Source organism: Chionomys nivalis, chromosome 2 (assembly GCF_950005125.1).
Source record: "Chionomys nivalis chromosome 2, mChiNiv1.1, whole genome shotgun sequence".
Lineage (NCBI taxonomy): Eukaryota > Metazoa > Chordata > Mammalia > Rodentia > Cricetidae > Chionomys > Chionomys nivalis.
The window spans coordinates 73,690,148-73,711,103 of record NC_080087.1 but is presented as its reverse complement, the minus strand read 5'-3'; the positions used below and the strand labels follow the sequence as shown (position 1 = coordinate 73,711,103).

The following is a 20,956-nucleotide window of genomic DNA, read 5'->3' as shown; positions in this document are numbered from 1 at the left end:
CATCTTAGTTTAATTTTAGTACTTTCTATATAAGCATGAATTCATTCATATTGTTTAGATTTTTTCAATTTAGTGGAATATTTTTTTTAACGTTTCTGATTTTCACTGGTGCCTGTCACAGTGACTGACTTTTCATGTCTCACTCTATTAGTTTTGACATTCACTCTCTTTTGGTTAGGTTAGCCAAAATTTTGTCAATGTTGTTTATGGTTGAAGGAATCAACTCTGTTCCATTAACTATATTGGTTTTCTTGTTGCTGTTGTTTTCATTTCACTAATATCTACATTGACATCAGCGTTTTATTTTCCAACTATTGATTTGGGTGTTTGACTTGTTCTTTTTACCAAGACTTAAGGTAGATCATTAACTAACTTATTAGAAACCTCATGATTTCGTAATGTATTACTTTGAGCCTTAAATGTTTCTCTTATGACTGTTTCTATTGCATCCCAAAGGTTAAAGACTGTTGTGCTTTCATTTTGATTTGATGGTGAGAGTCTTTCTGTTCCTGACTTCTTCAAGGGCTCATTCATCATTAAGTTGTGTGTTGTCTAATCTCCATGGCTTTATTTCTATTCTAAAGTTTCTCTTGTTGTTTATCTGCAATCACTTCATTGTTCTCAGGTAGAAGATAGGTAATTATTTCCATTTCCTCATATGTGTTAATATTTTGGTTTTGTCCTAATATATGATCATTTTTAGAGAAAGTTGCATGTACTGCTGAGAACAATGTGTATTGTGTGTGCAGTGTTTATATATAATATCCTACAGGTATCTGTCAATCCATTTTATCTGTGATATCATGATTTTCTATTTGTATGACCTGCCAACAGTTCACAGCGAGACTACTATGATACCTAATGCTAACCTAATACTTTACATCTAGTAGTATGTCCTGTATAGAACTGGGTGTACCTGTGTGTGGAATTATATAGTTCTCTCCATGAATTGTTTCCTTATTCAGTAGAAATTTATGTTTATCATTTCTCACTAGATTTGGTTTAAGTCTATTTATAGCCTGAATTCTAATTGGTCTTAATAATAAAAACCCAGATTCATATATGGGATAAATACTGAAATGTCAGAGAGACAAAGGAGTATGCCAAAGCCACCTCTTATCTCACCAGCTTCTCAGCCTAAAGGATCAAGCTTCTGTCTCCACCCTGCCCTATCACTTCCTCTCTCTGCCTAGCCATATTGTCACTTCATTTTTCTCCTCCCACATGCTGGGATTAAAGGTGTGCAACATCATTGCCTGGCCTCTGGTTAACTATTGGCCAACTCTGAATTCTGATCTCCAGGCAAGCTTTATTTGCTAAAACACAAAAAAAAAACCTGATGAATTTATACCAGATGGTACAGGATCAACTTTATTATTTATTCAGTTACAAAAAAATCAGGAATAGGAATCATCCCACATATATCTAAGATACATCCAATCCCATATAAAACTGCCAAGCCCTTTAGCACAAAGTAATGAAGAAATTGGTCAACTGTTGATAGGACAGGAAATGTGCTGGAGGTCTCAGAATTTCATTAAAGGCATTATGTCAGTAGCAAAGGTTTGAAAAGAAGATTTTTTCCATCACTTGATAACAAGCCAAGGAAATTATAAGGAAATGTCTTACTTGTTCTTTATACAATCAAACTCCACTACCTACAGGAAGTAACCCAAAGGATACTCAAAGAAATGAAAGTTGGAAGATGAATGTGTTTGAAATTTTTAAATGTGTACACCACACCATTGATACCTATTCAAGATTTCAATGGGCAACTACTTTTGAGTCCTGAAAAGTAAAAGTCCTGCAGTAAAAAACAATGACTTCTCGAATTTTGCATGCTAATGGATGGAAATAGAAAATACTATCCTGAGTGAGAACCTTCATCTAGTGATGGATGGAGATAGAGACAGAGACCCACACTGGAGCACCGGACTGAGCTCCCAAGGTCCTAATGAGGAGCAGAAGGAGGGAGAACATGTACAACGAAGTCAGGACCACGAGAGGTGTACCCACCCACTGAGACAGTGGGGCCGATCTATTGGGAGCTCACCAAGGCCAGCTGGACTGTGACTGAAAAAGCATGGGATAAAACCGGACTCTCTGAACATGGTGGACAATGAGAGCTGACGAGAGGCCAAGGACAATGGCACAGGGTTTTGATCATACTTCAGGTTCTGGCTTTGTGGGAGCCTAGACAGTTTGGATGTTCAACTTCCTAGATCTGGATGGAGGGGGGAGGACCTTGGACTTTCCACAGGGCAGGGAACCCTGACTGCTCCTGGGACTGGAGAGGGAGGAGAAGAAGAGTGGGGGGAGGGGGAGAGGGGCGGGAGGAGGGGGAGGGAAATGGGAGGCGGGGAGGAGGTGGAAAATTTTTTTTTCAATAAAAAAAATTATCCTTTCATTAATTAAAAAAAAAATTAAAGAATTAGGAAAGAGGACTGAGCTATTTGCTAAAATTATGCAAGGCCCAAAAGAAGACTTAACTGGTTTTTTTTAAACAAAGATTTACTCTAACTGTAAATAGAATGATATCAGATCCAGAGTTTATATGAATATTAATTGAATCTTTGACTTTTGCAAATGATAAATCAGAATGTAAAGGGATAATCAGGCTTTTAAAGGCCAGATCAGCACCCACAGATGACTGAATTAGAAATGCAGCTGATATTGAATCTGACACTTATGATACTTGAATAGGAAAAGTGACTTATAAAAATGGTTTTGAAAAATCAAAAGGTTAGCTACTTTAATTGTTGTAAATCAGGCCATCTAAAAAGGAATTGTGAGTAAGATATTCCTAGGAGCAATAATTTTTCTAGAGATAATCCAAACAGAAGGGCCCAGGCTTCTAGAATATGCTGAAGGTGTCCCAAACACCAACATTAGACTAATGTATGCAGATCAACATGGGACAGGCAAGGTAACCCTTTGCCATTAGGAAACACCACAGGGAGCCTCTCACAGGCCCCTGTATCAAAATTTGGTTCAGTAAATCCCTATCAGCATTGGGGAAACTCTTTCACAGAACAATTTAAAAACTTAAAGCTTGCTATGGAAAACCATACTGCTCCAGATGGCAGAAGCTTTAGAAAATAAAACATTTTTTTTCAGGAGAAACTATAAAGCAAATATTTTGGCAAATTTCTATAAATGATCAAAGACCAAAGTTAAAAATACAAACAAATGGCAGATAACTTATAGAAAGTGTTTGAAGGAGTAAAGAAATTTTTGCCTTGTTGGAAATTTACAAATTGTTCCTAAAAAAATACAAAGATGAGACTCTATTAATTACCTAGGATATAAAATACATTTACAAAAAGTTAATCCACAGAAAGTACAAATCAGGAGAGATCAATTACAGGTCTTAATGATTTTCAAAAATTGCTAGGAGTTATTAATGGGCTATAGGCCACAATTGGATTAACAACTCAAGAACTAAGTAATTTATTTCAAACCTACAAGGTAATAAGGGCTTAAGTCATCCAAAGAAATCAGCTGAGTGTTGACTGAGTTTTCTGTCCTGCCTGGTTCCTGTAGTTGTTAAGTCCCAAAGGAATGCACAGATGTTTACATTAGTTATAAATTGATTGACCTAGTATCTTCTTATTAACTCTTATAACTTATATTAGCCCATTATTCTTGTCTATGTTAGCCATGTAGCTCGGCATGTCACATCTTGCTTCTTCTGTGGCTGGGTCACAACTGTAGACTGCTTTCCTCTTGCCAGAATTCTCCTGTTCTCATCAGCCCGCCTCTGTTTCCTGCATGGTTGTCCCACCTATACTTTCTGCATGGCTACACTCAGCATTTTATTAAAATACAATTGACAGGGTACAAACCATTATCCCACAGCAGATGAGGATGAGAGATAATTGGCTTTGGTTGAAAAGAAATTAGAGGATACACATGTAAATCATTTGGATCCAAAGTTTGATTGCATTCTGGTTATTTGACCTTTTATGCATTTCCCTATAGAAATTCTAATACAGAGAGAAGAGACTATCTTAAAATTGATATTTTTACCACAAAAACAAAGGGAAAATTAAAGACCTATGTAGAAAAAGTCTCTGAGTTGGTTCTGAAAGAAAAATTAAGGCTTCATCAATTGGCAGAACTAGACCCAACAGAAATTGTGGTATTTTTTACTAATGCTAAAATTTCTTCGTTTTGGACAGAAAATGAACATTGACAAAGAGCTTGCAGTAATTTTGGGGGAGAGATTAGCAACAAATATTCCAAAAGCAAAAGGATGAAGTTTATAAAGAGAACTAATTGCATCCTTCCACACATTGTATGGGGATCACCAATTTCTGGAAACCTCTACATTCTATACTGATGCAAACAAATCAGGAAAGAAATGTTATGCCAGGGAGTTTAAGTAAAGTGACTCAAAGCCCTTATGATTCTGTTCAAAAGTCATAAATATATGCACTTCCCATGGTATTATTAGATTTTTTCAGAACCTCTTAATATAGCCACTGACTCTCAATATGCAGAAAGATTTGTTATAAATATTGAGACTCCTGAATTTATTCCAGATTACTCCAAATTGACTTTGTTATTTATTCAATTACAAAAAATAATCAGAAATAGAAATCATCCCATATATAACACATATCAGATCCCATATGGATCTACCAGGCCCTCTAGTACAGGGCAATGATGAGATGGATTAATAGATCAACTATTGGTAGGAAATGTATTAGACACCTCAGAATTTCATAGGAAATGCCTTGTTCATAGCAAGGATTTGAAAAAATATTTTTCTAGCACTTGCCAACAAGTCAAGGAAAAGTCCTACTTATTCTATATATTACCAAACTTGACTACCTACAGGAACTTTGGGTGACTAACCAGGCAACCAGCAGGTTCTATCATTTCTTAGCTTTGGAAGCTGTATGCTCTGCACTTCCGATTTACTCAGGTAATATTATGCTTCACAGGTTTCTGATGGGATTGAATACTAAATGGTTATAGTTTTCATTGTTACCAAATTCGGAAAAGAAATTCACAAAAGAGGTATAAAGTATATAGGGATGAGAGACATTAAAAGGATAATTTTAGTTTGGTAATACAAATTAGGATATAAAGTGATTTAGGTACAAAAATTTGGATCAACAATACAGGATAGATAATGGAGTATTTTCTCTGAATTTGCCAAATGCAAATGGGTTGGACATTGTTAATGTAAATCTTACCTGATTATCTTTGTATATAGTTATTGTACTTATTGTATTAAACTTTTAATACTTGCTATATTAAAACTTATAGTTTTATTGCATAACTTAAAACCTTCGCTTTTTATTTAAACAAAAAGGGAGAGATATTGTGTGAGATTTTATTGTGTTCTGACAAATAAAGCTTCCAAGGAGACAGAGGGCAGAACTAGTTACTAGCTGACCAAAATCGATGATAGAGGTTTAGAGGACTGAAGACAGGAACAAACAAGTGGCCTCCTACTACACAGACCTTGTGGTTGTTTATTTTTGGATGCAGGCATTAGGTGATTTGATGCATATCCATTAGAGCATAATAAATAACACATATCCAGATTCAATATAAAGGCCTTAATTCCAGTGAATTAGCAGTTGAAGGCCATCCTTGTTGTTGTAGCAAGACTGAGGAAGCCCATTAACATGCCATTTGTAATCCTCGCCCCAAAATAAATACTTTTTTACAACTTTCATGACAGAACCACTGTTAATATTCATCTAGATATAAGTCTTAGGCTTATTATTGTGTTTTCATTTACGAGATTTTTGACTATTTTCTTTGTTTTGAGACAGGGTCTGGGTGAGTTCAGGATGGACATTTAATCACTGAGTATTTGAAAAAGGCATTGAACTCCAATCTTCTCTTGTCTCTACTTTCTGAGTATCTTCATCGCAGATCTGTGCCACCACATCTGGCTTGGATTTATTCTTTTGATGTGTACATGTATATGGGTTTATGATGGTGTGGATGCTTATGAGTGAATGTGGGCATGTTTGTGCCAAGGTTTGACGACAGAAGTCAGGAGATAACACAAAGGGTTGAGCCTTGCTATGTACTTTGTTTGAAACAGGGTCTCTTATTTTTGTTCATCCCTGCATTCTCATAGCTTCATGAAATTCTTCTATCTCTATTCCCATCTCATGAAAGGAACAATAGGTGACCAACGGAGACTTCATCACCAGCTTTAAATAGTTTCTAAGGATTAAAACTAAGGTTTTCACATGTGGACAGCAAATGTTTTCCACTGAGCCATCTCCAGATTCCAACTTTCAGCCCCTTTAAGCGCTTAATTCTTTACTGTATTGTATAATTCACCTTCTCTTTACAATTCCCTGTAGGTCAATTACTCTTAGCTTCCAGTCTAGTATTAGATTATTGAAATTCACATTTCCCACTTGTCTTAACCTGTCTGAACTTTTGCCTTCTCTTTTGACTTGATTAAGTTAGTCCCTCAGGTAATGGGGAACACAGGGTGTAATGGAAGCTGAGACATGAAGAGTGAGTACAATCAAAGCAAGAACAGGAAAGACCCTAGGACTGTGGAGAACACACCAGAATAACACTGCGATGGGGCATGAAGCTTTTGCATAAAGCCAGATGTCTATTCTTGGAAAGCCTCCATTTATTTATGTTTTGGAGGCTTGGGTCTCAATGAGACACTATTGAGAAATATTGGAACCTTAGATGTGGATGCCATTGGGTAGAGCTCTCCCAGAGAAAGGGTGAAGATAGATCTACAAACAGGGTAATAATTTAAAGGTCTAGGCTATGCACAAGAACCTCTGACGTCCTGTACTAGTGTGATTAATTTCCCCAGTATATGTTCCTGTCCTTGCAACCTGCCAGTAGAATGTCTCCTAATGGCATCATTGGTAAGTCTATGAGGTGACAAGTGGTTTTTTGTACTTATTATATACAGTTTTTCTTCTATTAATTATAGTCTTCTTTATTATTTGTGTTTTTATGTATTTATTTTTCCATTCAAAAATTCACACTTCCTCCCCTCCTCCCATTCCCCTCCTGCTCCTCCACTCACCCTCCTCCCTCCCCCTCCCTTAATGAACTTGATCTTGTCAATTCACTATTTGTATGTGTGTCAAACATCATATTGAATGCTCTAAATGTGAACTAGCTTAATTTTTTAATAAATCTGTCTACCATTTGCAGAAAAGTAAGGAGTATCAAGCAGACCACACTTTCATGTTTTGTAATTGACACTTTCCTCTTCTCCACGCAAAGTCTTATATGGATCATGGTTTGAGCACACCCGCGGCTGGCTGTCCATGAGAAAATGGAGCAATTTTCTGATGTTAAGCTATGAAGACATGAAAAAGGTAGGCATCATTCTTACAGGCACCACACAGGTAAGTACTAGAAGAAACAGTCCTTCAGCCACTGTTTACCTTACAGGTGTAGACACTGATGGTGAAGAAGGTTATTTTATTATTTTGAACATATTTTGATCATATTCATCCCCTCCCCAAGGCCTTAAGGGTCCTCCACCCTCCTTACCTACCCTACTTTAAGTTTTATCTCAAAAAACAACAAAACCCCCTGAATAAAGAAAAGAAAATATAATAAAATGCATTATAAAATGATGATAGGCAAAATAGTTCTCTGTCAACTTGCCACAAGCTAGAGTCATCTGAGAGGAGGGAACCTCAATTAAGAAAATGCCTCCATAAGATTGGCTCTAGGCAAACCTATAAAGGTACTTTCTTAATTAGTAAATGATGGGGGAGGGCCAGCCCCTTGTGAGTGTTGCCATCCCTAACCTGGTGCTCCTGGGTTCTATAAGAAAGCAGGCTGAACAGGCCTCGGTGAAGAAACCAGTAAGCAGTCCCCCTCCACAGCCTTGCCATCAGCTCCTTCCTTCAGGCTCCTGCACTGTTTGAGTTTTTGCCCTGACTTCCTTCAGTGATGAGTACTGTGGTGTAAGGGTAAGCCAAATAAACCCTTTCTTCCCAAAGTTGCTTTGGTCATGATGTTTCATAGCTGCAAATGAAATCTTAAGACATGTAATAAAACAAAAACTATCACATCGAAGTTGGAAAAGACAAACCAACAAAAGAAAAGAGACCAATCTAAAGCAGAAGAATCAGAGACCCAATCATTCATTCACTCATGAAGCTCATGAAAACATTATGCTGGTTGCCATAATATAGACACAGAGTACCTGGTGCAGGCCCATGCAGGCCCTGTACACCCTGCTTCAGTCTCTGTGAGTTCAGATGAGTGCTGCTCAAATTGCTTTACACAGTTTTGTTTTCATGTTCTCAATTTCCTCTTGCTTTTACATTCTTTCTTCTGCAGAGTTCTCTGAGCTCTTGGGGAAGGGGTTTGATGAAGACATCTCATTTAGGACTGGGTACTCCAATATGTCGCATTCTCTGTATAGCTGTCTGTGGATCTCTACATTTGTCCCTGTTTACTGCACAGGGAAGCTTCTCTGATGATTGCTAAATAAGGCATTGTTTATGCATATACCAGAATGTCAATGAGTCATTTTATCACTATTTGTTTTTTAAAGCAGTATTATTTAGATTTTCCTTTTTGCATTTCTTTTTATGCTATTTATTGATTCTTTATGGATTTTACATAATGCATCCTGATCCTACTCATCTCTACATTCACTGGCATCTGCCCTCTACTCTTATATCCTCTCTCTCCCCAAATAAAACAAAATATAAAAGAACAAGCAACCCCCCCAAAAAAATAAATACATACTCAAAAGTCTCTGTATGGAAACTATAGTGTGGCCCAGTGAGTGACATAGTGTGCCCTTAGTCTATATTTCTTTACTTACAAGTGTTCATTGCTATGAGTCACTGGTCTGTTCAAGATCTCTGAATTCTGCTACATTATCAATAGTGGGTCCTCACTGGACTCCTCTTGGAAATCCTTATATTATCCTATAGTTTTGTTTCTGTAGGTCTGGCCCTTTCACGTGCTTCTGCAGTTCATAGATGACGTACATGTTGGATGTGCTAACTCATATCCCTGGTCCTGGGACTGGATGGTAGCAAGACTGGTCAGCAGGCCAGCTCTCCTGTTGGACCCACAGAAATGAATCACTCCACCTTGAGTAACGGTCAGAGAGTTCAGACCTATTCTTGCTCCTTCAAGGTTATGTAACAGGGTGTTTTGATCTAAGTAAAGTGTGGCTATAGAATGTTTGCCTTGACAAAAGAATATTTTGTTCTAGGGTATGATCACTTGATGTTTGGCAGTATGAGGAGAAAATTATTTTGTTTGTTATTCTTATTATGGTAAAGAAGTCTTTTGTCCTCCCTGCTCTTTTGAATTTGAGTATATAAGAACTTTGAGTAAAAAACTTATGGCAGATCACAGTATTCATTAGACATTTTCCCAATTCTATCTGTTGTCTCTTGTCTATTTTTTTATTAATCCTTACTCCTCCCTCCAAATACATATGGACAAATAAGTTAGACAGGAAGCAGGCATTTTTCCTCATCATCAGCATCTAAGCAAGCTCTCCAGTACTACCCAGGACAGCTCACCCAATGCAGCAGACAGCAAAGAGAGGGGCCAGTTCTGATCTCACATTCTTGAGTCTGGCTCCTCTGCATTCATATCACCAGGATCAACTCTACCATTTTGCCCAGGTGACATGCAGGGCCTGTTCTCCTGATTGCTATGGGGGATTTAGGGCCAGCTTTCCTGCTCTCATGCCCTTAGGGCTGGCTTGCCTACATCGCTGCCAGCAGGGTCAGCTTTAGTGGGCTGCCAAGGAGTGTTATTGGGACCAATCTCCCATGTGTTGCAGTCTTTTAGGGGCAGGATGAGTTCTCCAATTGTCAGGACCCCAGGGCCTTCTCTCCTGCCTGCTTCAGGTTTCAAGGGGTAAGGGGGTAAAGGCATCTTCCTGTCGACCATGCCACCATGTGGCAGTGGGAGTGGGATCAGCTTTTGTACTCACACCCTCAGTGCCACTCACTTGAAACCCCTCCAACATGGTCATCTCTACTGTGCTGCCTGGATGAGGTTCATAGCCTGCTCTCCCACACTCATGACCTCAGGACAAGCTCTCCCATCCATCACAGGTAGCAAGGAATGGGGGAGTGGTAAGCCTTCTGTCCCCTGCTCACCCTACGTTATGGCAGATGAGGGGTGGGAGCAGACCTCCCACACACTTTCCCGGGGTTCCTTGCACTCCCATCAAGAGCATCAGCTCTAATATGCTGCTTGGGTGAGTGAGGGCCTGCATGTGGGAAGAGGAGGATCAGCTCGCCAACGCTCAGGTCCCAGGACCAGCCTTTGCCACCTTCAGTAGGTGGCATGGGGTGAGAGGGTAGGTAGCTATCTCTCCATCACCCACACCACCATGGGACACACAGTCAAGGTAGCTCTCCCACTCTCTGGCTTTCAGGGATGGCTCACCTATACTCAGATTAACCTGGGCCCAGTGGCACCATGCCCCTCAAATTCCAACTTGATCCCAAATGACAAAACTGATCCTGAGCATCCACACAGACCTGTATATCAACAGGTACCTTAGACAACATGCAGATTCTACCTGGGACAGGACCATGGACCCATCTGTATGGCCCTAGCCACAACTCAGTCATGCATGATGCCATGGCCTAAGATGGAAGTGCTTGTCACTCAGGTCTGTATGGGCCAGGCAGTGCCAGTATCCTCAAACACCGACATGGCCAGAGGTGGCAGCCCAGATCCTGGGCAACCTTAGTGCCTTTGGTGGCAACACCCTGTGGACATCAACCTAGACTCCAGATCCAGAAGGACCATGGAGCCAGACAAGATCTTTGGCAGCAGTGCAGGCCCAGATGTCATCGTGGCCTTAACTGGACTCTCAGGTCACCCAGATCAGTACGCCACCAGTGGTAGCAAAGCTCCTAATGCCAACATGTCTCCAGGTGGAAGTCCAGACCCTGGGAATCTAATTGACCTTCAGTGATAAAACGAGTCATGGACACCAACACAGACACATATTCCAGGCACCCTAAGAACCTTTAGGGTATTAGGAGCCAGACACCTCAACACAGACTCTTGCTACTGTGTCACAGCCATTGACCACAACATGGGCCTCAGCAGCAGCCCATCCCCAAATATCAGTATTCAGGCCATCCGCATCTGCATGTTCCTCAACATCCTCTCCCCCTAATATTTGCCTCTCTCTCCAGTCCATGGGACCTTTCTGCTTCTGTGACTTTGACCCAAGTTTCTTCTTCCTCTACTCCAATTATTGTAGATTTGGTCTTTTCTTTTTTTTAATCTTTTTTTTATTAATTAATTAATTAATTTAATTATTAAAGATTTCTGCCTCTTCCCCGCCACCACCTCCCATTCCCCCCCCTCCCCGAATCAAGTCTTCCTCCCTCCTCAGCCCAAAGAGCAAGCAGGTTTCCCTGCCCTGTGGGAGGTCCAAGGACCACCCACCTCCATCCAGGTCTAGTAAGGTGAGCATCCAAACTACCTAGGCTCCCACAAAGCCATTACGTGCAATAGGATCAAGAACCCATTGCCATTGTTCTTCAGTTCTCAGTAGTCCTCATTGTCCGTTATGTTCAGCGATACCGGTTTTGTCCCATGCTTTTTCAGACCCCGGGCAGCTGGCCTTGGTGAGTTCCCGATAGAACATCCCCATTGCCTCAGTGTGTGGGTGCACCCCTCGCGGTCCTGAGTTCCTTGCTCGTGCTCTCTCTCCTTTTGCTCCTCCTTTGGATCGTGAGACTTCAGTCCAGTGCTCCAATGTTGGTCTCTGTCTCTGTCTTCTTTCATCACCTGATGAAGGTTAATATTCAGGATGCTTATATATTTTTCTTTTGGTTCACCTTCTTATTTAGCATCTCTAGAATCACGAATTATAGTCTCAATGTCCTTTATTTATGGCTAGAAACCAAATATGATTGAGTACATCCCATGTTCCTCTTTTTGGGTCTGGCTTAACCCATTCAGGATAGTGTTTTCAATTTCCGTTCATTTGTATGCAAAATTCAAGAAGTCATTGTTTTTTACTGCTGAGCAGTACTCTAATATGTATATATTCCATACTTTCTTCATCCATTCTTCCATTGAAGGGCATCTAGGTTGTTTCCAGGTTCTGGCTATTACAAACAATGCTGCTATGAACATAGTTGAGCATATACTTTTGTTGTATGTTAGGGCATCTCTTGGGTATATTCCCAATAGTGGTATTGCTGGGTCGAGAGGTAGGTTGAACCCGACTTTCCTGAGAAACCGCAACACTGCTTTCCAAAGTGGTTGCACAAGTTTGCATTCCCACCAGCAATGGATGAGAGTGCCCCTTTCTCCACAACCTCTCCAGCAGAGGCTATCATTGGTGTTTTTGATTTTAGCCATTCTGACAGGTGTAAGATAGTATCTTAATGTTGTCTTGATTTGCATTTCCTTGATTGCTAAGGAAGTTGAGCACGATCTTAAGTGTCTTTTGGCCATTTGAATTTCTTCTGTTGAAAAGTCTCTGTTCAGCTCAGTGCCCCATTTAATAATTGGATTGATTAACCTTTTACGGTCTAATTTCTTGAGTTCTTTATATATTTTGCATATCAGACCTTTGTCAGTTGCGGGGTTGGTGAAGATCTTCTCCCAGTCAGTGGGTTGCCTTTCTGTCTTAGTGACAGTGTCCTTTGCTTTACAGAAGCTTCTCAGTCTCAGGAGGTCCCATTTATTCAATGATGTCCTTAGTGTTTGTGCTGCTGGGGTTATACGTAGGAAGTGGTCTCCTGTGCCCATGTGTTGTAGAGTACTTCCCACTTTCTCTTCTATCAGGTTCAGTGTGTTTGGACTGATATGGAGGTCTTTAATCCATTTGGACTTGAGTTTTGTGCATGGTGATAGATATGGATCTATTTTCATTCTTCTACAGATTGACATCCAGTTTTGCCAGCACAATTTGTTGAAGATGCTATCTTTTTTCCATTGTATACTTTTAGCTCCTTTATCGAAAATCAGGTGTTCATAGGTTTGTGGGCTAAAGTCAGGGTCTTCTATTCGATTCCATTGGTCGACATCTCTGTTTTTATGCCAGTACCAAGCTGTTTTCAATACTGTAGCTCTGTAATAGAGTTTGAAGTCAGGGATGGTAATGCCTCCAGACGATCCTTTATTGTATAAGATTGTTTTGGCTATCCTGGGTTTTTTGTTTTTCCATATAAAGTTGATTATTGTCTTTTCCAGATCTGTGAAGAATTTTGATGGGATTTTGATGGGGATTGCATTGAATCTGTAGATTGCTTTTGGTAGAATTGCCATTTTTACTATGTTGATCCTCCCAATCCAAGAGCAAGGGAGATCCTTCCATTTTCTGGTGTCCTCTTCAATTTCTTTCTTCAAAGACTTAAAGTTCTTGCCAAATAGATCTTTCACTTCCTTGGTTAGAGTTACCCCAAGATATTTTATGCTATTTGTGGCTATCGTGAAAGGTGATGCTTCTCTGATTTCCCTCTCTGCTTCCTTATCCTTAGTGTATAGGAAGGCAACTGATTTTTTGGAGTTGATTTTGTATCCTGCCACATTACCAAAGGTGTTTGTCAGCTGTAGGAGTTCCTTGGTAGAGTTTTTGGGGTCGCTTATGTATACTATCATATCATCTGCAAATAATGAAAGCTTAACTTCTTCCTTTCCAATATGGGTCCCCTTGATCCCCTTATGTTGTCTTATTGCTATTGCTAGAACTTCAAGCACTATATTGAAGAGGAATGGAGAGAGTGGACAGCCTTGTCGTGTTCCTGATTATAGTGGGATGGCTTTGAGTTTTTCTCCGTTTAATTTAATGTTAGCTGTCGGCTTGCTGTAAATAGCTTTTATTATATTTAGGTATGACCCTTGTATCCCTAATCTCTCCAAGACCTTTATCATAAAGGGGTGTTGATTTTTGTCGAATGCTTTTTCAGCATCTAATGAAATGATCATATGGTTTTCTTCTTTCAATTTATTTATATGGTTGATTACATTGATAGATTTGCATATGTTGAACCAGCCCTGCATCTCTGGAATGAAGCCTACTTGATCATAATGGATAATTTTTCTAATGTGTTCTTGGATTCGGTTTGCCAGTATTTTATTGAGAATTTTTGCGTCAATGTTCATGAGTGAGATATCTGGTCTTGTCTTTGTAGGTAGGGTTTTGTTCCTTGGCTTATATTTCCTCTCTGGTTCTTAGGAGAATTTGTTGGCTCTGTGGAACTTATAGGAACAGCCTTGGGGTATCAGATAAAATATTTTTCTGAATTTTGGTAACTGAGACATAGGAATGAGGAAGGACTAGCCTGGCATCAATAGAGAAATTTCGCAAGAAGGAGAAAAGCAGGGTATTCCGCCAGGAATTGCTCAGTTAGTCTCCTGGGTAGGTATGGGGCCAGAAAGTAAGAAGAGGCCACAGCAGAAAGCTTTCTAAAAAGTTGGGCATAGGATAAGTGATTGGTCTTTGAGGAACAGAGTGAGAGGTGAAGGTTTAAGTATTTAGCCTACTTTCTTCTCTGGTCAGAATGGCCTGTGGATTCTCAGGGAGTGTATGCTGGAACTGGGGACTGGTACAGTGAAGGATTAGAAGAGGTAATATCTGTGTGATCCACTGAATGGGGTCAAGGAGGAGGGGTCCGCAGTATGGGTTCTGCTGCACAGTTGACTATGAGACTAAGTGCTTAGACTTTGAGAAATGTTGGGAGAGGTGAAGATCTAAAGTGACCCAACCTGTTTCTCTGACCATAATGATCTGTGGGTCCAAAAATGTGATGGACTCTAAGGCTGGAATGATTCAACTGGTTCTTTAATCAATTAGAGATGGGGGGGGGGGTAATCCTGCATGGCTGGAAGAGAAACTGGGGCATGGAATCAGGAGTAGCAGAGGGAAAGTTGAAGGTCGATGTCAGAGTATCATTTGATTGAAGAGATTCAGAAAAGAAGTATTTAATGAAAAAATTTAAAGAGAAATGAAACAGAAACAGGAAGATGCGGTCACTCAAAAGAGTTTGTCTTCTTAATGTTATCTTCCAAGAAACAGAAAGCTTACATATAAGAAATATCAACTGTATCACATGTTTTTACCTTCTCATCTAATTTTCTCCAGGAATTTTCATTAACTATCTGTCTCTGCTGCACACTAGTACATATATCTGTAAGTCTCCTTTCAAATCATTCAATACATTTTTTAATGTCACAGTTAATTACCTTCACATAAAGTATTATCTGTGGCTGTGATAAAATATGTAATAAATGTTTTGAACCATAAAACATCATGGCACTGGGGGAAGGTGTAAGATTCAAAGCAAAATCTTCGGTGTTCCAAGATTTTGCCTTGTTATGACTAAATTCTAGGTTTAACATGATGGTGGCAGTACACAAATGAAATTCCAACAATTTGGGATCTGAAGTAGGAAGATTGTGAATTTAATGCCCATCTGACCTATAACATGAGATCCTAGCTCAGAACAAAACAAAATCTCTCAGAAATACCCAGGTAATAATTGATGAGAATGTTTTTTATGAATTGTTGTAAAAGTGTGTTATGGTCAGTTAGCATAAGATTTCCTTCAGTTTGGGGTCTCTGAATTGATTCCATTTCCATCAACATTAATCTTTGTCAAGTTCTTTGTGCACAAGCCTCCATTCTAGACCTTGATCATCGTCTAGAGGTATTTGTATAAGTTTCTTTAAACATCTCAGGACAAGTTGAGTATGATTTTATACACTGTCAATGTAAACACTTTGTAGGTAAGGATAGATAGATAGATAGATAGATAGATAGATAGATAGATAGATAGATAGATAGATAGATAGATAGATAGATAGATTTCTGTTCTCTGTTATCTCAAGGTCAGTCTGGTCTCCAAAGTAATTTCTATCCTGCAAGACAGAATCCATAGTGAGAACCTGTCATGAGATAAAATATCCCAGTGCATTTAGTGGGTGCCGTGACAAACACCTGTGATCACAATACTTCGGAGATGGTGACAGGAGGGTCTGAAGTTCACAGTTATCATCCTCTATAACCAACCTTGAATTAAACTAGTGTTATATGAGACCCTATCCCTAATAGCCTTGCCTCCCTAAAAGAAATCTTGTAAGGGGTCTTTTTCTGTCCCATTAGCAGGCTTTCCAAAAAATAATGTGAAGACTTATTACTAATTATGAACACCTTTTCTTTATCTTAAGCTTGTCTCAATTAGCTTTTAAATTAACCCATATTTTTGTTAATCAATGTTTACCACTTGGCTTTTACCTCTACCCAATTCTGTGTATCCAATTCGTTCTGAATCTGGCTGGCTTCTCGGCCTCTCTCCTTCCCAGATTCCTCTTTGTGCTATAAGTCTTGCCTATATGTCCTGTCTAGCTATTGACCCTTTAGGTCTTTATTAAATGAATCAGAAGGTATCATAACAAAGACACACCTTCACCATGTAAGCAAAGATTATTCCACAATATTTCCACCTTTTGTCTAAGTAGAAAGGAAGGGGTTTAACTCTAACACAGTAAATCTATATACAATAAGAACAGGTATCAGATAGGAATTACATTCACAATGTTCAGTCTATTTGCATTTATCAAATTCATATAAAAATATTCCATTATCTATCCATTATTGTGAGTCTAAAGTTTTCTACCTAATTCACTTTCTATCCTAGCTAGTATTAGCAACCCAAACTATTTTTTTAGACCTTAAAATATTTTTAGATAAACAATTTAAGTTTTTATGTCTCTCAACCTTATACACTTTACACCCCTCTTGTAAATTTTCTTTTCTGAACTTATTAATAAGGAAAACTGTAATTATAACTATCTAATCTTCAACTCCATCAGAGACCCAAGAATGATATAATATTACCTGAGTAAAAAGGAAGTTTAGAGCAAACAACTTCCAAAACTATAGAAATGAATAAACAAATGGCTGTCTACATGGCTACCAAAGGTTTCTCTGTGACTTACAAGCATCCATCTTTGTTGTATGAGCCTAAAATATCTGACAGACTTTTCTGTATATCAGGAATTTTGAAGGACTATCTTATCTTGTCTTGGCAAAGTTTGGCAGTTGTCTTCTTTTGTGTCCTGCTTGTCTAATTTATGCATCATTCTGTCAACAGCTGAGTCAAGAACAGTTTCTTTTTGAAATGGCTAACCTTGCCACAAATTAATGCAAACCCCATATGGAGGTTCTTTTATGCCCATCATCCCCTTTTGAAGGAAATTGATGCTTCCAGAAACAGACATGTCTCACTGTCATGAAAACCCTCATGTTATTAAAACAATTGAAATTCCATATTCTCTAGGTTGTTGAAGTGTTTGAAGTTCATCTATTTAAAATATGTCTGAGATTAATCTAGAAAATACCAAACATGATTTCATTTCAATTGTTATAGATGACTAATTGATAACCTGTGTTTTTTTATTATTCTAAATAGCTTTCAAGAACTAGAACTTCACATTACTTTTTAAATGAGAAGCTTAGGTATAATTCCTTGAACAGAATAGAAATATACATACAGCATAACAAAAATAAACTTAAATTTGTATCAATATACAAAAATCCATATCAGTGTAAAATATTTGAGACTAGTGGTTGTTCAAAAGCAGACTCAACAATCCATGCTTTTATCCCATCATTTCTATACTATATCCCCCTGAATCTAATCTCCTTTGCTTAGTATTCTCCATGACCATAACCAGTAACAATTTGTAACCAAACCCCCCTAAATGACAAACATCCATAACTCACCAAATGACCAAAAACCAACCACCCCACTTCTTGGAATTTGAACATTGTGTATTCTAGATTGCTTTCTGTTGTCTTGGATGATGGAATCTTTAAGGAAACCTGAGAAAACTAAGATAATGATCAAGTCCTAAAAACCTAACCATAACATTTTGTGTCCAGTTTCTGTGCAATGCTTGTCTGCAATCCTGGCTACAATAGTCTGTGAGACTGGAACATCTCAATCAGAAGCTGTGAACTGTTCTGGAAGTAGAACTCTGAGGAAACTATAACAGAGGCACTCTGAGAGGCTGGATTACCTGGGTTACCTGCTTTCATTGGTATCTGGATTCCTTACTCTGAAAACAACAAAATTTTCAAAGGCAACATACATATCTGCATTCACACAAGTATGGACTGTGCATTGTACATGAGTCAATCAAGATAATTTTTTATGTTTGAGAAGGGAAAATATGTGTTACCTGTCTTGCAGTTTTTCTAGGTTTATTTTTTTATATTTATAGTCAAAATTTTTCAGGAGCTCTCCCCTGATGAAACCTGATCCTCTTTAATCTGTAATGAATCCACAGCCTTTCATGTCCTATAAAACAAAAGCATAACCTCTATTCTAATGCAATACATTTTATTAATTTAATTTTAAAGGTAACGCATTCCTAGAGTATCTAGGCTGGTTTAATTTAGCAGTCCCTCTTTCAATCCCATGTCTCTAAAACACAGTTTTTCACTCATCAAAGTTAATACAACACCATACAGAATCCAGACTCTCTGTGCATTTTATGATTATGTGGCTTATCCTTCTTTTATTATTTTATTCTCTTTTTAAAGACTTATTATTTATGAACTATTTATTTTTCTATGATTGTCTCCACCCATATTCTTCTCTTTCTTAATCCTTTGCACATTTTTTAAACACATTGTGACCTATTTAGACATTATTTTTATCTGAATCTATCTTAACTGAGCACCTACAGCATTCTCTGACCACATGAAACAAATCTTAACCAACCATATCAGCAGTCTAGTGGCTTAGATTAGCACATGACACTGGCACCTGGCACTGGCAGATTATGATGGTGGTTGGTTCCAGTCCACAGACAGCACCTGGTAGTTAGGCCTCTACAGGACAATGAACACCAGCCCATCTGTGAGATTGCATAACTAGGAAGCAACATAAGACTCCTGTCCAGAAATTCTCTTACTGCTGTAGGATAATGTTCTTGTGCCCTGTAAGGATTTGTCAATCGTATTGATTCAACAAAATACTGATTGACCAGTAGCCCAGCAGGGAGTATTGATGTGGGAGTGTCATATATCAATCTGTTGATTTCATTGGTTAAGTAATAAAGAAACTGCTTGGCCCTCATAGGTTAAAACATAGGTGGGTGGAGTAAACAGAACAGAATGCTGGGAAGAAGAGGAAGTGAGCTCAGACTCGACAGCTCTGCTCTCTGGAGCAGACGCCATGCTCTCCTCTCCAGAGTAGATGCAATGAAGCTCTGACCCAGGATGGACGTAGGCTAGAATCTTCCCGGTAAGCGCACCTTGGGGTACTACACACATGAATAGAAATGGGCCAAGCAGTGTTTAAAAGAATATAGTTTGTGTGTTATTATTACTGGTGTAAAGCTAGCCATGCAGGAGCCAGGCAGGACGAAAAGCAGGCCCGCAGCTTCCTACTACAGAGTATAGGCAGGATGACCAGACTAGGAGAATTCTAGGAAGAGGACTCAGTCTACAATTGCCAGCCAGATGCGAAGAAAGCAAGATAAAAATGCCTCACTGATAAAAGGTATCAAGCCAGAAGTTAACTTTTAGGTCATTATCTTCTGCTTCATCTATATTTGGTTGTTCAAGTCTTGATGTTGTAGGATCTTTAGGTTTTACTGGCATCATATTGCTCTTTGTGGTGTTGCATGTGTTCTTACCTTTTCTACTCATCTTTTCCTCTAATAGTATGATTGGAACACTTTGTGATTCTGTTGATCAATCTTCTAGGTGCCAGTAAATCCAAGGCTCAGGTGGTTGTTCCTCATGGTACAGTCAGTGCCACGGTTCTAGTTACCCTTTTGGTCACTCCTTGTTCCTGGATGTCACTCAGCGCTCCTGGGCTTTGCTCCAATCCCTTGGAATTCGCTGTCTCAGGCCTGCTCTAGCCCAGGTCACTTTGACCTGGTTCTGTGCTTGACTATGTTCATAGCAGCATTGTTTATCATAGCCAGAATCTAGAAACAACCTAAATGCCCCTCAACTGAAGAATGGATAAGGAAAATGTGATATATTTACACAATGGAGTACTACACAGCAGAAAAAATAATGACATCTTGAATTTTGCAAGAAAATGGATGGAGCTAGAAAACATCATTTTGAGTGAGGTAACCCAGACACAGAAAGACAATTATCACATGTACTCACTCATAAGTGGGTTTTAAACATAAAGCAAAGAAAACCAGCCCATAAATCACAATCCCAGAGAACATGGACAACAATGGGACCCTAAGAGAGACATATGTAGATCTAATCTACATGGGAAATAGAAAAAGACAAGATCTCCTAAGTAAATTGGGAGCATGAGGGTCTTGGGCGAGGTTGAAGGGGAGGGGAGAGGCAGGGAGGGAGCAGAGAAAAATGTAGAGCTCAATAAAAATCAAAATTTAAAAAGCAAACTTTAATAGAGAATAAACATATCATACTGAAAATGAAAAAATAAAACAAAACAAACAACCACAAAAAGGTATCAATCCAGGTGGCCAACATAGAGAAAAATTATGGGTTAATTTAAGCTTAAGAGCTAGTTAATATTAAGCCTGAGCTAACAGGCCAACCAGTCTATAATTAGTAAAAGCTTCTGTGTGTTTTATTGGGACTGAACAGCTGCAAGACTGGACAGGACAGAAACTTTTGTCTATAGTATTCTAATGCTCAATGTTTAGATAATTGAGCCCCACATTGAATGCCATATTTAATGAGACTTTTTCTGGCCTACCAGTTGGCTCCAAAACAAAGCTGCATGGAGACTTATTACTAATTATGAAAGCTAGGCCTTTAGGTTAGGCTTGTCTCAACTAGCTTTTATAACTTAAATTTACACATATTTTTATTAATCTATGTTTTACCATGTGGATTTTACCTCTATCACATTCTGTATGTCTGACTCATTCTGTGTCTGAATGGCTTCTCTATTCTTCTCTGAGTTCTCTTTTTTTTAAGATTTATTTATTTATTATGTATACAACATTCTGCCTT

At 38.8% G+C, this 20,956-nt stretch overlaps 1 protein-coding gene across 1 annotated transcript in view; it reads left to right on the top strand.

The window, feature by feature from the left end:
• The window catches only part of LOC130870027 (bile salt sulfotransferase 2-like), a 63,820-nt gene that overhangs the window by 17,485 nt on the left and 25,379 nt on the right, over positions 1-20,956 (top strand). The window contains exon 4 of the mRNA XM_057762598.1: positions 7,240-7,334. Within this exon, the coding sequence (XP_057618581.1) occupies positions 7,240-7,334 (95 nt within the window). The remainder of the gene's footprint in view (positions 1-7,239; positions 7,335-20,956) is intronic.